Source organism: Ochlerotatus camptorhynchus, unplaced genomic scaffold (genome assembly GCF_037179485.1).
Source record: "Ochlerotatus camptorhynchus isolate MF236.1 unplaced genomic scaffold, CSIRO-AGI_Acam_v1.1 ptg000290l, whole genome shotgun sequence".
Taxonomy (NCBI): Eukaryota; Metazoa; Arthropoda; class Insecta; order Diptera; family Culicidae; genus Ochlerotatus; species Ochlerotatus camptorhynchus.
This window is the reverse complement of record NW_027040779.1, coordinates 1-17,633: the sequence shown is the minus strand read 5'-3', so window position 1 is coordinate 17,633 and position 17,633 is coordinate 1. Positions and strand designations below refer to the sequence as shown.

Genomic DNA, 17,633 nt, shown 5'->3' with positions numbered 1-17,633 from the left:
AGTAAGTAGACGAAACATGTCGATACAGCATTACGACGAGGTTCGGTAGTTCAGTGGTTACCATTTCTGCTTACTGAGCAGAAGGCAGGGAGTTCAAGAGCCCTAACCACACCCCCCCCCCCCCCCTGCAATGTTTTACTTTGCCTTATTCTATCCCCACTAGATTTAAATAAAGAACAAATTCTGCTTTAACCGATGGCATCTACCTCACTTACACTACTATCCTTCCCGAGATAGCCGTGGAGATGTAGAGGTATTCTCGGTCTCTAGTAACAACCGAACGTCAAACTAATCATCCTTCCCTCCCCAAAAGACCGGGAGGACGTGGCCGGCGCTGTGATTTGATCTATAGAATGAATTAATGTGCTTGTACATTGAAGATGGAAAGCTTATCCCATGTACCCATCTATGTAGTTCTCTGTGAAAGTGGATTAGTTGTGATCATTCACGGAGGTGCAACAGATAACGTTAATTCGACGGCAAACACATTCATTGATACGTTTATTGTTGTGTATGATAGAAGAGCATAGCAGAAATAGTGCGAAATAGGAAGCTATGGTCATCACAAAAGAGGAAATCGAAAAAGCGAATTGGCTTTCACCCTTCTGCTTCTAAGCCCCTTACAGTCATCGTCATAGCATCGCATCGCTTTTGGTTCTAGGGCACTTGCTGGTTGCAATTTTTAGATCAGGATTCACTGTGATTCGATCAGTTGTAAGCAGCAGCAATTTCGTTCCCAACTCTCTTGTGGAATCTTTTAGTGGCTCTGAATAGGGCCGGTTTTGATAGATTTCGACGGAAAAATTAAGAGCGTTCAACACAAATACGAAGAGCCAGCTGAATGTCCTTTGGCATAATTGTGACATGCTTTTCGTGAATGGCAAACAGACCGACCAGATAGGTCGGTTTATTTCACTCAGGGAGGATACAATACAAAATACTGAAAATGGGAGGAGTTTCGCTTCTTATGCTACGGGCACAAAACGAGACACCACTATCGAAATGACTATCAGTTATTCTCTACCGAAGCGAACAGCTAAATTATGGCACCGAAAACCAGTGGAAAGGCCGCCAAGAAGTCCGGAAAGGTGCAGAAAGTCATCGTCAAGGGAGAGAAGAAGAAGAGGAGACAGCGCAGGAAAGAAAGCTATGCCATCTACATCTACAAGGTGTTGAAGCAGGTCCACCCGGACACCGGAGTCTCGTTGAAGGCCATGAGCATCATGAACAGCTTCGTCAATGACATCTTCGAACGTATTGCTGCTGAGTCGTCCCGTCTGGCTCAATACAACAAACGCTCGACGACCACCTCCCGCGAAATCCAAACTGCTGTCCGTCTGCTGCTGCCGGGTGAGTTGGCCAAGCACGCTGTCTCTGAAGGAACCAAGGCCGTCACCAAGTACACTAGCTCCAAGTGAATTCGTACCATCCAAACAATCAATCGGCCCTTTTCAGGGCCACAAATAGATTTCCAACGTGAAAGATGTTTTGATGATTTATTGAACTTTTAAATGTTCGAAAGCAGCGTTAGCAAAGTTCGCGATAAGAAATCAGTTGATTTGCCTTATGAAAATAATGTTGACTAAAAGAATAAGAGGTTGCATCCATGACACAACCGTACGGTTTTTGACGTAGGACGTCTGTGATTTCTATATGGGGGGGGGGGGGAGGTGGGTACACATTGTGAAAACCGAATATGGAACATGAATTAATTGTGACACGCTTGGCATGGATGGCGAACAGACCGACCAGATAGGCCTCGCTGAATTCCTGTAGGGCCATAAACGGCCGAGCTCTGGAAGCGCAGATCGGTCTTGAAGTCCTGGGCGATTTCACGGACCAGACGCTTGAAAGGCAACTTGCAGTCAGCAGCTCGGTCGAATTCTGGTAACGACGGATCTCACGCAGAGCGACAGTTCCTGGCTGGTAACGATGAGACTTCTTCACTCCTCCATCTGTTTGAGAGGAGCCTTTCCTCCGGTGGACTTACGAGCGGTCTGCTTGGTGCGGCCATTATACGATGTGGATACGTTGAACGCAATCTGTTGAATAAAAATTTTTATTACCCAGCACAATCATGGGCATTGGCTCCAAGCAATATTTCATCAGATTCAAGACAAATCTGTACGATAGTAAATAGTACAGAAAATGAAAATATGAAAATAAGGTAAGGAAAATAATTAAATATGGTTCAGATTAATACCTGGCTGAATATTCTTGATGTTTTTGTTATTCAGCAAGAGTAATTCTCGATTACTTTTTCAAAGGGAGGTATCAGCTTTTGTAAACAATGCATTTGATCGTCGATTTGGCGTAACTGGTAGCTCGCACACACTTACTAACACCATGAGCAGGTAGGGAAAATTTCCCCCTTTTGAATTGGTTGTGTAGAAGCCATCAAATGAGTAATATATTCACTGTGTTAGCTTTGTTCTGCAGCTACAAGTTGAAAGTTTATTAATATTTGCCTAGAAGTGACATTAGCGTTTATTGTCTGCTGTTATTCAGTGCGACTGACAAATTGAATAATGGTTGTGAAAGAGCTGAGTAAACGCTCTCCAAAACTAATTTGCTAGCTGCTGCTTGTAGCTGTATCTGCACTTTTTTTCAGCTTACATTACATTTCGTACATTACATTTTGTTACTAATAAAGACTTGTGCGGATTGGTTCATGTGGGTTTTGACGGACCTTTTAAGAAACTTTAAAGTTGCTAAGAAGTTCCACTGGGAACCTGTTCTGAACTTTGTTGTGGCCAGCCTTGCCTGAAGTTTCTAAGACGTGCTTAGGGATGCTTTTTGGAACTTTTTAACTTCATTTTTTAACTTCAAGTGGCTAAGAGTACGCATTGGAACTTTTTGGAGCCTGAAGTTCCTCGTGTGCTTTCTATAGCTTCTGAAGTAGCCAGAACATTCTGTTGGAACTTTCTATGCACTTTATGGAACTTGAAAGTAAGTTTTATCGTGTAATGCGAAACTTTTAATTGCTTGGGAAGAAATTTCTCCCGGAACTTTAATTGAACTTTATGGAACTTGAAAGTTCTGTCGGAATTTATTTGAACTTTACGTGAAAGTGAGTTTTATCGTTGAACTCAAAACTTTTGGTTGTTTGGGATGCTACACACTTAATCACGGCTTCCCTGTCCGGCAATTTTTTTTTTACAGTTTTCGACCTGTAAATCACAAAAAAAAATCCGAAGATTCAGCTATTCTCAATAAAACAACTGATGTTCAGTAGCTTTTACGACAAACTACTGAATACGGTAATAACAAGTACTGAATTTTTCGTAAAATGACAGATTTGTGGATGAATAAAACTCAGTAAAATAGAGAACCGAGTTTTCAGTATTCGTTATTCGTTATTCGAAAATTGCTGATGTCACCAGTAAGTCAACTTGCTTGTGTCATCCTCCTCCGTTTCACCTCGCGCACTTTACCTCGGAAATCTCTGTGTAATAACAGAAAACCCTCGAGAAAACCTATGTGAAAATGAATGAAACATCTGGAGGCCAATGCAGGAGTGCTCAAATTGCCTCGGAATTGGGCAGCTTATGCACACCTGCATCTACTTCCAGATATTTCGCTGATTTTTAAGCAAAAACATTCACTAACATTGCCTACTGTAGAGCTCCACACATGGACACGCAATCCGCACACAACCACCAACCGGCCGAATCACCGAAACATGTTCAGTCCGCATCGTGCTCTCTTGCCGTGCGGATCTATTTGTTTTTTGCTTAAGTGTCACTGCTACCTAAAGCTACAACAAATTTAAACAGCACTTTTCAGTGCTCAACCTGTAAAAAATTTCTACCTTGTTCAACTCTTATTCCTCTTCGATCCTTGTTTGGACCCTACCCGAGGTAATCCTTCTTGGATATCGATTTGGAAAATTCCTCTTCGATCCTTCAGATTCTTATAGTAACCTGTTTGGAAGTCGATTTGGATAAAAATTTACTGCCGCCATGGCACCTAAACGCAAAAGAAAGGGGCAAACTCTTGACCCCCCTTCTGATGAAATTAATTTGAGTAATCAATTTGATTTGCTCACGGATGATGAGAATGATCCATCATCCAAGAAAAATTCTAGTAAACTTTCCCGGCTTAATGCCAAGAAGGAAAAGATTCCCCCTATTGTGATAACCACTACCGATTTCCATGCTCTTCGCATGGAACTTTTGAATTTCGTGAAAGTTAAGTTTTCACTACAAATTGGACGTCGGGGTGAATGCCGTGTATTGGCTGAAACCTTCGACGGATTTAAATGTCTTCTCAAGTATCTTACTGAGAAGAAGCACCAATTTTTTACTTACGACACCAAAACTGAACGTGTGTTCAAGGTTGTCATGAAAGGACTGCCCAGTGGTGAATCCCTGGATCAGATCAAAGATGAACTGGCAAAATTACTTGGAGTTGTGCCACTCCAAGTAATCAAAATGAAAATGAAATCCCGTCCTGGTGATTCGCGCAACGGGATTTCTAATGATTTTTATTTAGTTCATTTCAAGTCTAGTGAACTAAACAACCTTAAGACCTTAGAAAAAGCTAGCCTTATGCTCCATGTCCGAGTGAACTGGGAACACTTCAGGTAGACTGAAGGAAATTTCCAAAACCTCACTCAGTGCCGTAAGTGCCAGGGATGGGGTCACGGAACTAAAAATTGCTACATGCCAGCTAAATGCATGAATTGTGGTGATTCCTCTCACGCAAAGGACGACTGTCCTGTGAAGGACGATCCTAAGAAATTTAAATGTTCAAATTGTGGTGAAAACCACAAATCCAATTTTTGGGAATGTAAGACTCGCAAAGCAATCCTACAATCTCGTTCTAACCGTCAGGTAGGAAACGCTCCACGTTTCCGACCAGGTACAAATTCTTCAGCTGTTAACAACGGTCAGCGAGGAACAAATTCTACAAATATCACCCCTGCTTCAAATGTTTCATCTGTACCTACTCCCCTCGCTGCTAACAATGCTCAACGAGTTAATGGAGCTACCTATGCTGCTATTGCAACGGGTAGAAATCAAAATACTAACCAACGTTCTAATGGAAATTTTGACAATTTTGACTTAGGAAGCATTACTGCCCCTAAAATGGAATTTTTACAGAAATCATTAATTGACATGATTTCTGATATGCTTAAATCTAACTCCATGTTTGATGCTATTCAAACTCGAGTAAAATTTGCAATTAATATTGTCATGACTTTAAAATTCAGTAATGGATTTTAAAGCATTAAATATTGTAAATTGGAATGCTCGATCTCTTAATGATAATGAAGACGAGCTATTTAACTTTTTGAGAGTTCATAACGTGCATATTGCCGTTATAACTGAAACGTTCCTTAAACCTGACCATAAGGTTAAGAGAAACGCAAATTACTTGATTTATAGAAATGATCGTCTTGATGGACCCTGTGGTGGCGTTGTCATCATTATTCATAGACGAATCAAACATAAAACCTTGGGAGTTTCTGTTGAAACAAAATTTGGACAACTTACGTTTATAGCAGCCTATTTGCCATTCCAATGCGTAGGCCAGAAAAAGAATTTTCTCAAGGGTGACCTCCAGAAACTTACCCGTCATAGGTCTAAATTCTTCATTATTGGTGATTTTAATGCAAAACACCGCTCATGGAATAATGTTCAAAGCAATTCCAATGGTAATATTCTGTTTGATGATTGTTCTGCAGGTTATTACACTATTCAATATCCAAACAGCCCAACATGCTTTTCTTCTGCAAGAAATCCCTCAACTATTGATTTGGTCTTAACTGATTCATGTCAACTTTGTAGCCAAAAAAAAAAACCCATGCTGACTTCGGTACTGATCACCTTCCAGTAACTTTTGAAATATCCCAAGAAATAATTTCTAATCCCAACAGCTCTACTTTCAATTACCATAGAGCTGATTGGGAGCAGTATCGAACATTTATGGAATATAACTTCGATCCAAACATTCCTTTGCAAACCAAAGATGAAATTAATTATGCTCTTGAATATCTGACTACTTCTATAGTTGCAGCAAGAGCTGCCTCAGTACCAAAATGCGAGGTTAAATTCGATTCAATTATAATAGACGACGATCTTCAGCTCTTGATCCGTCTTAAAAATGTCCGTAGGAGACAATATCAAAGAACACGCGATCCTGCCATGAAGGTTATCTGGCGGGATTTGCAAAAACAAATTAAAAAGCGATTCTCTGCCCTGAGGAACAAAACTTTTGAAAATAATATTTCTAAATTAGACCCGAGTTCCAAACCCTTTTGGAAACTCACAAAAATTTTGAAAAAACCTCAAAAGCCTATTCCAGCGCTTAAAGAAGGTGGTGAAAAATTTTGATAACAAATTTGGAAAAAGCTCAGAAACTTGCTAAGCAATTCGAGAGTTCCCATAATTTCAGTTTGGGTCTTACTAGTCCTATTGAGAATCAGGTTGCTCTGGATTTTCTGAATATTTTCCCTCGGGAAAATATTTTTGATGATTCCTGGGGGACTGATTTGGACGAAGTAAGGTCTATAACTAAAAAGTTTCAAAATATGAAAGCTCCAGGTGATGATGGAATTTTCTATATTCTCATCAAAAAACTCCCAGAGAGTACCTTGTCTTTCTTGGTAAAATTATTTAACAGATGTTTCCATTTGGCATACTTTCCTGATAAATGGAAAAATGCAAAAGTTGTTCCAATTTTGAAGCCGGATAAAAATCCAGCTGAAGCTTCTAGTTACCGCCCAATAAGTTTGCTTTCTTCAATAAGTAAACTTTTTGAAAAGATTATTTTGAATAGAATGATGCTTCACATCAATACGAACTCAATTTTTGCAGATGAGCAGTTTGGATTTCGCCATGGGCATTCAACTACTCATCAACTCTTAAGAGTTACCAATTTAATTCGTTCAAACAAATCGGAAGGCCACTCAACTGGAGTTGCTCTTCTAGACATAGAAAAAGCATTCGACAGTGTTTGGCATGAAGGTTTGATTGCTAAATTGAAAAAGTTTAATTTTCCACTTTATATTATGAAATTAGTTCAAAATTATTTAACTGACAGAACTCTGCAAGTAAATTATCAAAATTCCAAATCTAATCGACTACCTGTTAGAGCAGGAGTTCCTCAGGGTAGCATTCTTGGGCCTATATTGTATAACATTTTCACTTCGGACCTCCCTGATTTGCCTCAGGGTTGCCACAAATCTTCTTTCGCTGATGACCCAGGCATTTCCGCTAAAGGAAGAAGTCTTCGTGTTATTTGCAGCAGACTGCAGAAAAGTTTAGATATTTTCTCTTCTTATTTACAAAAATGGAAGATTTCTCCCAACGCTTCCAAAACACAACTTATAATATTTCCACATAAGCCTAGAGCTTCGTTTTTGAAACCTTGTAGTAGTCACATAGTCACTATGAACGGAGTTACAATTTCCTGGTCAAACCAAGTGAAATATCTTGGATTAATACTTGACCAAAAACTAACTTTAAAGATCACATTGAGGGCATTCAAGCCAAATGTAACAAATATATAAAATGTTTGTACCCTCTTATAAACAGGAAATCCAAACTTTGCCTAACGAATAAACTTCTAATATTTAAACAAGTTTTTAGACCGGCCATGCTTTACGCTGTGCCAATATGGTCTTGTTGTTGCACTACCAGGCAAAAAGCACTTCAAAGGATTCAGAACAAAGTTCTGAAAATGATTTTGAAGTTGCCTCCCTAGTACAGTACTACCGAGGTACATAGAATTTCGAATGTTGAGACTTTAGAACAAATGTCCAACAAAATAATTAATAATTTCAGGCAAAAATCGTTGCAATCCTCAATTGCAACGATTAATTCCATTTATACTTAGATAAGATTAAGTTTTAGTTTTTAGTTTTAAGATATCAATTGTTACACTGACATGCAGGTTAAAAAACCTGTTTAAAATACTGAATTGCCAAGACATGAACAATGTAAAAACACATAGATATATATCATAACAATTAAGGCTGGTACATTACTGCAGTAACTGGAGCACCTTGGTTAAAATGAAATGTAATTTATTTTGAATTTGGAACAAATAAAGAGTAAAAAAAAAAAACCGAAACATGTTAGCTTCGTCCCAAATAAAAATCGACAAAAAATTTAATCAATTTATTCCTCGTATGAAATCCAAAAAATCTCTAACTACTAGTAAATAATCATTTTTGGTGAATTTACGGACTTATTCATCAAAATGCTAAAATAAAAATATTGTAAAACTCTGCAAAAAGAAATGTAAACAAATAAATTACTGAAAAAGCTAGCAATTATTTTACTGACTTTAACGGTAATTTTTGGTAGTTCAGAGGTTCTGCAATTGACGGAGTTTTTAGTAAAAATAGAACTACTGGGTTGATTACTGAAAACTCAGCTGTTTAAAAACCCAGTAAAATGTTACTGACTTCGGTAATCTAAACTCTGTTTGTACATACAAGTTTGGCCGAATGCATAGAAACGTCAATGTGATCCGATGCCAGCAATTTGGTGAGGAATTCACGAAAATAATAATATTTAAATTTAACGTTAAATGCGTGACGATCGAGGAGAAAGAGGTATGTCCATAGAGGTTTGGCTCAGCTCTGGTACTCTCTTCGGTTCCAAGCTAATCGATGCACCCCCAGAAACATAGCAAAATCCACGAACCCCTCATTTCATCTGTCAAACTTGAACAGCGAATCAAAACAAACATAGTGTAGTACTAGAATTTCGACTAGAATAGAGATTGCTGACGTTTATCATACGCATACTACGTCACGTATACGTATACGCAAAATGTTTTCATCGCGAAAAAAAAACTTCATTGCAGAAAATTTTCCCGATGAAAACACATCCCAACAAACAATTTTAGCTGCAGATGAGCTTATACAGCTAAAATTTGCCTTATGCAGCTAATTTTTGCCTGTATAAGCTAAGCTGCAGCTAAAATTGCTTGTTGGGATCACTGACAAAATCATACTTTAGCAATCTCTATGTATGAGTGAATTTTAAATCGTTTTTGTTTCCACCGGTTGGTACCACTGAAATGTAATCCAATAGAGATCTCCAAGCGCAATCTCACGAACACTAAAATCCAACATCCATATATAAAAATGAAGAAGAAGAAGAACCAAAAAGGTATCGTGATATCACAACTACTTAAAAAGGTAGCGCGCGGTCTCACGCACACTTTTGCGCATCTGGAGAACTCTATTAAGGTTAACCTCGACAATTCAAAACCTTATTGGCCAATTATTCATTTTAAAGATCCAAGCACGATTATATCGGATAAAATGGATTTGCACGGATATAAATTAATACTTACATCAAACTAAATGTTATTTTTGAAAAATAAAATTGAATAAATCAGGGAATGTCGATTATTTCAGTGCAGCCAACATCACTTCACATCACCCAGTTTAGGGGTTTTAAGGTAAATGCATATTCGTAATCCACAATCCAGTATTGCTCTACTTGACGGAATGACAGTACTTTGTTTAAAGCAGTTGATTTCGATCAAAAATGTAGGAAACAAAACCTTAGACCTTTTGTTCGTTAACGCAGACACCAGACCATTATGTTACGTCTCTGAGCCCCCTGAACCACTAACAAGCGTGGATCAATTACATCCGCCATTCCAAGTTCTACTGCAGTGTTCTCCGCCCACCAGGTTTGAAGAACTAAACGACGACAGAGAGTTCAACTTCAGTAAAACTGACTTTGCCGCTCTGAATCTGGCTCTCTCTTCCATCGACTGGTCCCGACTGTATGAGTCTGTTGACGTTAATGAAGCAGTTGATGTGTTCACCATCACCTTGCACCAGTTGTTCCGTGAACATGTCCCTCCACCACGTTCTCGCCCATCACCGCTATGGTCAAATAGCCATATCCGACAACTCAAACGTGAGAGAGCAGCAGCACTGAGGAAATACTCGAGGGACAAGAACCCCTTCTCCAAGAGAAATTTCTGTGTTGCTAGTAACAGATACAAAAAGTATAATCACTTTTTGTATGCTAGACATGTTCGTCGGCTTCAATCAGATCTCAAAGAAAACCCGAAAATATTCTGGACGTTTGTTAACAACAAAAGAAAGGAAAATGGCCTTCCAACGAACATGTTCCTGAGAGACGAATCCTCTGACTCTATTGATGGTATATGTAACCTGTTCGCTGAAAACTTTGCAAGCGTATTTGACGAACTTATGGTGGACGAAGATCAAATAATAATTGCTCTTTCGGATGTTCCAGCAAATGCTCTCAACTTCCGCGTAGGTGACATCGCAGATACGGATGTGCTCACAGCTCTGAGGAAAATGAAGCCTTCGGTGTCAGCTGGACCAGATGGAATTCCTGCTACCGTTCTGAAAAAATGTGCTGAGAATGTCTGTGGGCCCTTGAGATTTATCTGCAATAAATCACTTTCAGACTCTGTATTTCCCGATAAATGGAAGGATTCGATAATGTTCCCGACGTTCAAAAAAGGAGACAAAAGAGATATCGCAAATTACCGTGGAGTAACATCATTGTGTGCTGGGTCGAAGCTGTTGGAGATACTGGTGTACAACATGCTAATTCGTGCTGCTAAGATGCACATATCCCCGGATCAACATGGTTTTTTCCAGGGAGATCCACTGCCACTAACTTGATTCAGTTCACATCTAGCTGCCTTCTAAGTATGCACGATGGTCATCAAATGGATTCCATTTATACGGACTTAAAAGCCGCATTCGATCGTGTCAATCACCGAATCCTGCTCGCAAAACTCGAACGCTTAGGAGTTGAAACTCGGTTTGTCAAATGGATGGAATCTTACCTTGTGAACCGTCGTCTTTGCGTGAAACTTGGCACTTTTGAGTCGCACACTTTCAGCAACAGCTCAGGAGTTCCACAAGGAAGCAATCTTGGACCACTGTTATTTTCCCTGTTTTTCAACGATGTCTGCTCTCTCCTACCAGACGGGTGTAAAATCTTGTATGCAGATGATCTAAAATTGTACTTGATAATACGATCTATTGATCTCTTCGAAGGCTGGTGTGACAGGAATCATCTCGTTATAAGTGTGAAAAAATGTGCCGTGATATCTTTCACCCGCAAGAAATCTCCAATCTGCTGGCCATACACGATTCGTGGAGAAGCATTGGAAAGAGTCACAAGCATCAGGGATCTTGGAGTGAAGCTTGATTGCAAAATGACCTTTCGGGATCTTTACTCCAACATCATCGCTAGGGCTAACAGAAATCTGGGATTCATCTTCCGCATTTCGAAAAAGTTTCGCGACCCGTACTGCTTACGATCACTGTACTACTCCCTTTTACGTTACGGGCTAGAATCTGCTTCTGTCGTGTGGAGTCCTCACCACGAGGTTTGGATAAAAAGGATAGAAGCAGTTCAATCACGATTCGTAAGATACGCGCTCCGGTTCCTGTCTTGGAATAACCCAAACGATTTACCACGGTACGAGAGTCGCTGTCGCCTGCTAGGAATGACAACTCTGGAAAGCAGGCGAAGCCAACAGAAAGCAGTATTTGTTGCGAAGCTGCTGTTAGGAGAAATTGACGCTCCCTACATACTCTCTCGAATAAACCTTGGTATTACACCCAGACAACTCCGTCAACGGCAGATCTTGATGCTTAACTTTCAGAGGACCGATTATGCTCAGAATGAACCTATTAGCACAGACAAACAGACGTAACTCTTCGTTGTGTATCTTCGTTCACGCATTTAACGGTTGATTTGAATATTATCAGTTCCGCGAACTACTCGCCGCAGCGCTGGCATCGGATCACTTTGACGTTTCTATACATTCTATAGAACTTTTATGCAATATTGTTTGCGAGTTAGCGAGCAAGCTTGTTTTCCGCGAGAAGCCTGAAAGATGTCGCTACTGAGGTCCTATGTTTTAAGATACTGTTTTCAAGAAAAACTTTTTCAAAGAGTTACGTCTGTTTGTCTGTGCTATTAGGACAATGTGTGTTGAATTCAACCAAATTTTTTATCTATTTGATTTCAATGTTAGTATTAATGTTTTCATGCAACGACTTCGATCAATGCTATAGTGTTAAGGGTGCCTAGTGTAAGTTAATTCATGTAGACCGTGGTTTGTCCGATGAATAATAATAATAATAATAATGTATAAACCAGTATATTTTTTGCAACTCCCCGGCAAGGTGACAGGTAATCTTAGTTTCACGTACCCACTTGCAAATAGTAGATGTCGCCACACAACGTAAACAAAGGGACTGCCATTCACCGCCACAATGGTATTTCTCTATGGGAAGGCAACTTTTTGTTTCACCATGTGTGGATGTCAAGCAACAAGCAAGAATGCCATGTGAAAAGAGCGATTTATGATTTTCGTGGTGAAATGAAATAAATCCAAACAAATTGGAACAGATTGATGGAAGTTTTTCTTATATAATCAAATAGAAATAAAAACACATTGGTTAATTCTATTATATTTTGCTCTTGAATATTATCAGTCTTAAGAATAATGTTTCTGAGCATACTTGTGCGGTGAAGACTTGCAATAAAAAGCCGTATTATTAAAAACAGTTTACTTCCCCATCTTTCTATTGAGGGGTGAAAAAAAATACAAAATTGATTCTTATTCGCGGTGAGTAGCAGGTTTGCTGTGTGAACACTAACATTTCGTATATTCATTCAAACATGAAGAAATAAATAAAATAAATTAAAATAAGCGTCTCTCAACAAAAGATATTCATAATGAGCTTCTAAAACGAATAAATTTCAGTGATTGTCTTTTGTTACACCCGTCCGTTTAATTAACATTGTTCCCCACCAACTTGAAGTTTCAAGAAACAGATGAGGCTATCTGTTTTTATGTTCAGTATTTTATTTACTTTATTTACATATCTGCATTCGCCCTATTCAGATAACACTTCTGAAATTTGTGAGTTTGACAGAACCACCAGCACCAAATTTTCGGAGTACACTGGAAATGTACTGGACTTGTCAAGTTGCCCCCGGGTTGATTTTTTGAAATTAAACAACCTAGTTGGGTCAAGTGACAGCGAGCAAAAATTTTTAGAGGGGTGCACGCATCGTATGTTGTGTTCGTGCCTTTTTCACGAATAGCAGATTCAACTACAGTGAATTGAATTTGGGTTTTTGTTTGCTTATTGAATTTAAAATAAAACTCCAATATTTCTAGAACATTCCAAGTTATTACATTCATTACACTTATCGTGGAGTTGAAAACCCATTTGCTCATGCCTTGGAAATATTTATGGTTGATTATCAGATCCAATCTGACATGTTATTTTGTCAACCAGTTGCTTGTTAATTGGTTCATGACCCAACTAGCGGTGGCCCAACTAAAAAGCAGTCCAGGTAGTGCCCAACCAGCGAATTTCGACTGTTTAATCAACCATTGTGTTAAAGTGACTTATATAATTTTATAATTCATTATATACTTACATAATCTTACATTATATACTTACTTCATGTTATATCAAAAGGTAGACTTTCATTGAAATAGAAAGTTCAACCAGAACTTCAATTCTGAGTTTTAAGAGATGTTAACGATAGACACAGAAAATGAACATAAACTAATAAAATAACCCATAAGCTTTATCCAGTATACAACGGACAATGGGCAGGGCATTAGCTCAAATTCTGCATGCTGAATTTTATTGCGAGCTGCATTTCCAACGACTATTTTAAAACAACTTTGCGTGAAGTGTATACGCAGCTGAACACAAATCATGATCTCCAATCGCGTGGATTTTATTTTCTTGCGCTTTGTCTTCCCTTTGGAATCCAGCCGGTTCACACCAGCTACGTTCGCAAACTTCATTCCATTCATGCTTTCCATTCCTACTGGCATCTCACTCTTTATTCTTACTCTGCCAATGAGTGGAAACAAGACAGAAGGGAATCAAAACACAACAACAAAAAACTACCACTACAACAGCACGGTTGATACCCTTCGAATACAGAACAAAAGAAGACCTTCCACAAGTGCTAGTGTGCGTGTGCTGGAACGGTGTTTTGCGTATGCGTCGCGAAGCTCGTGCTGTGTTGTGTTGACATTTTCCGCTGTCATTCTATGCCCGTTCGGTCGCCAGGTCAGACACAAACGGTATCGTGTGTGTAAATAAATCCAACGACCTGCGTCTGTGTCCGTGTCGTCCTTACGTCGTAAATGTGTGTGAGTGTCACATCCCGTGCGACTTCGACGTCGTTCGACTGGCAGTAGCACAGAGAGACAGACATGGTGAAAAATTTTGTTCGCATCGCAGTCTCGAGTCGCGCAAACAACAAGCTGGAAAATCGTGCAGAAAATCCGTGAAATCGTGCGTGCAGTGTGGACCAGATTTTACGGTCTCGGAACGCGTTCGTCGCGTGTTTTTAGCGTGAATCGGTCTCGCTGTCTCAGGGTAACAGCGATTTTTGTGGTGGAAGCATTTTTGCATGAAACATGTGAAAAAACAAGATCCAGTCTGACAAGTTGGTGGTGAGCAGCAGCAGAACGGGTTACTAGTGGGACAGAAAGGAAAAGCAGTGTCTGTGTTTCCTTCAGTGCTTTTCATCCATTTTCTTTGCCGTGCGGGAGTTAGTGGAAAATTGATCCCGAAGGACACTCTGCTATGCAAATGCAAAGTGGCGTAATTCCAGTGAATGCAAAATGCGATTGAAATCCGTGAAGAAAAAAGACAACACCTTCTCCCCTCGTTCCATCATTCGTTGTCGTTGTCGTCGTCGTCATCATTGTCGGCCTGCGCCCTAGAGCTAGCCGTTCGTCGTCCCGGAATCAATTTTGTGTGTGGCCCCCCATCATCCTGTTACAAGTGCAAGTTTGTCATAAAACCCTTCAAAAATCGTAAAAAACTTGTTCGCCTTAAGAAAAAGGACCGTTCCTCACTGGTGAAACAGTTTGTCATCATCATTTTGTGCGCTACCTGGGGCCCAGGGGTTTAATCCTACAAAATCCTTGGTTTTTTTTTCCTTCTCCTTGTTCCTGAGAAGGACACGTACGTACGTACGCACACGCACGGCTGCCAGTTGGAATCCCGGCCTTCCCGACAGCGCACTGACTGGCAATGGGGTTGGTGTGTGAGTTTTGTGGAAGACTGAGTTGGAAGAAGGAAAGCCGAACTTTGGAGTCCACAGGTTGGGCGGGAGGGGCTTGTTTATTGATTTTCCTATATTGTTTTTTGCTCCTTCACAGTTAAGTGTGTTCGGACGCGAATTTGCCGACTGGATATGCGTCAAATTGGATTTGGGAATTGATCCTTTTTGATTTGTATTTTGGCTGGGATAGTTTTAAATTAAACAAACAATCCATGCATTATTGTTCGCACTTCAGATGTAGGAGGATATGTATTATGTATGAAATTCAAGGGAAAACTCAATTCAGAAAACATATGCATGCAATGTGTAGAGAAATATTCGAAAACATCCTAAGCACTTCCTCATCCTAAGCATTCTACAGAAATGTTGCAATTCTAAAAAACACATTTCACCATTTGTCAATATTTTTTATCGATTTCTTATCTTACTGAAAGATTTTTCAAAGAATATTAGAATTTGTAATAAAGAATTTTCAACGGTAAACAAATAAGTAGAGTTCACTAGAAAATGTAAAATTAAAAATCAAAAATCATGCATTCATGGAGAAATTTTCGGAAAATTCTGAAGATTCTTTGAGAGGACGCTTACGACAGGAGTTGATGAAACTGCAAATTCATGGACAATTCCTGATGCGATTCCTAGACTTACTAAAGGAAAAACTTCAGAAGCATCCTCCCAAAAATTCAAAACATGCACTGTATGATCTTTTAATAAACTTTAAAAAAAATCTGGTGATTTGAATGCTTATAATAAATAAGAGATGAAATAGCCTATGGCTAAAAATCTCTTAAATAAAGTTAAAAAAAGAAGCACGCAGGGCTGGTTGCAGGTCACTTTTTAGTGGCTAGGTCACTAATTTTAGTCGGTCACTAAAAAGTCAGCTGACTTTTTTGTTTACCAAGAACTTTTGACAGATCACAGTAGAACTGCCAGTTTTATTCTCATAAAAATTTCTGCTTTATTTATCTTTACATTCAGCTCCGTGATCTAGATATTCAAGTTTGTTGTCTTTAAATGAGTCCAGATTATTTTTTCCCATGCCTGTGATCTCGAAGTTATCATTCTAGAATAACATTTCAAATGGACCTATGTCCATAACGTAAACAAATCGGGTTTTGATACCATTCTATAGCACCGCTTGATAGCTACTAATCGTGTAGGAAAGTTCCGAATAATCGATTAAAATCATTAACAATAACTCGATTTTCGAAACGGCCGTTCAAAGAAATTTTTCGATTCATGCTAAAACGGCCAACCATTATTTTTTTTTTTTTTTTTTTTTTTTTTTTCATTCATAAACCTAGTGACGTAAAAGGGCCGATGATTGAAAATGTTCAAATCAAAGCTAGGCCCTACTGCTTGAGGCAGGGCCGACGATTTGTTTTGAATCTATTTGACGTTGCAAAAAGGATTAGCAAAGGGTGTACCATTTTTGATGACAAGCACAACGGCTTAACAAAAAGGGCCTATCCATTGAAAGATTCACAATTTATAAAATTTTATAGTTATCGATTTTCATATGTTTTTGAAAAAAATTTCGCATATTTTGAATACTGAGATACAGTTGCTATTGTTATTGTGAACCATATAAATGACTAAAATGCTTCAATTTCCTTGTATATCAGGGCTGGTAGCGAGTCGCTTTTTAGTGACTTGTTCATCTTTTTCAAGCCAGTAACTAAAAAGTCTCCTTTTTTAAGACCAAGTCACTAAAAAGTCGCTTTTTCTTGTAATCAGTCTCTATTTTCAACTTTTTTAGCGTGAATTCATTTCAATATTGATCATCCTTCTTGCACTGCCTTGTGCAGGATCTGATAGTCCAACCGATGTCTACATTTTGTTCTAATTTAATCGTTTAATCGTCTTTTGAGAATTTCAGGGAAATTGGGTTCTTCTAGGGTATTGAGGTAAATGCATATTCGTAATCTGCATTAAAAATGGAACCCAAACCCAAAATTTCATCAATTTTGGTACACTGGAATTATTTTAAATAAGAACAATTACATTTGCAAAAATCACTTTATTAGCGCCCCTCGGTGTCACTTTGTATGGGAGCGAGTTGTCAGTTTGTTAGTTCAGTGTCAAACAGTGAAGTTATTATTTTGCTTTAAATCTTGATTTAAAAATCGAGATGAAAGTGTGTAGGTTCGAAAAAAAATATCGCTGTGCTCAGAAAACGAAGCTCTTTCAGATGATATATAAAAACCGATATATTTTTCAAAATTAAAGAACCCAATTTAAAGATGTTTACGCGAATAAAATCGAAAGCTTTAGGGAAGCTTCGAGAACATCAAGACAGATCAGAAATCCAATAGTAGGAAAAATCAAAAATCAAGGATATAGAAACCTTAAAGAAATTTCGAGAAACTCATGGAATTTTCGAAAACTTCAGCAAAGCTCCGAGAGAATTTCTGGAACGTGATAAAAATTATATAAACATCCGGAAAACGTGAGAGTATTTTAAGGGTGTTATATCATGGAGATTTCAAGAACATTAATAAATGCGAAAATGTAGCTTAGTTGATTAGAGAACATCAAAAAAGTTCCATT

At 38.7% G+C, this 17,633-nt stretch overlaps 1 protein-coding gene across 1 annotated transcript; it reads left to right on the top strand.

The window, feature by feature from the left end:
- The first annotated feature begins 1,043 nt into the window (after positions 1-1,043).
- LOC135706748 (histone H2B-like) lies at positions 1,044-1,418 on the top strand. The gene has a single exon (XM_065228401.1). The coding sequence runs from the start codon at positions 1,044-1,046 to the stop codon at positions 1,416-1,418; it is 375 nt and encodes a 124-aa protein (XP_065084473.1).
- Positions 1,419-17,633: the final 16,215 nt, after the last annotated feature.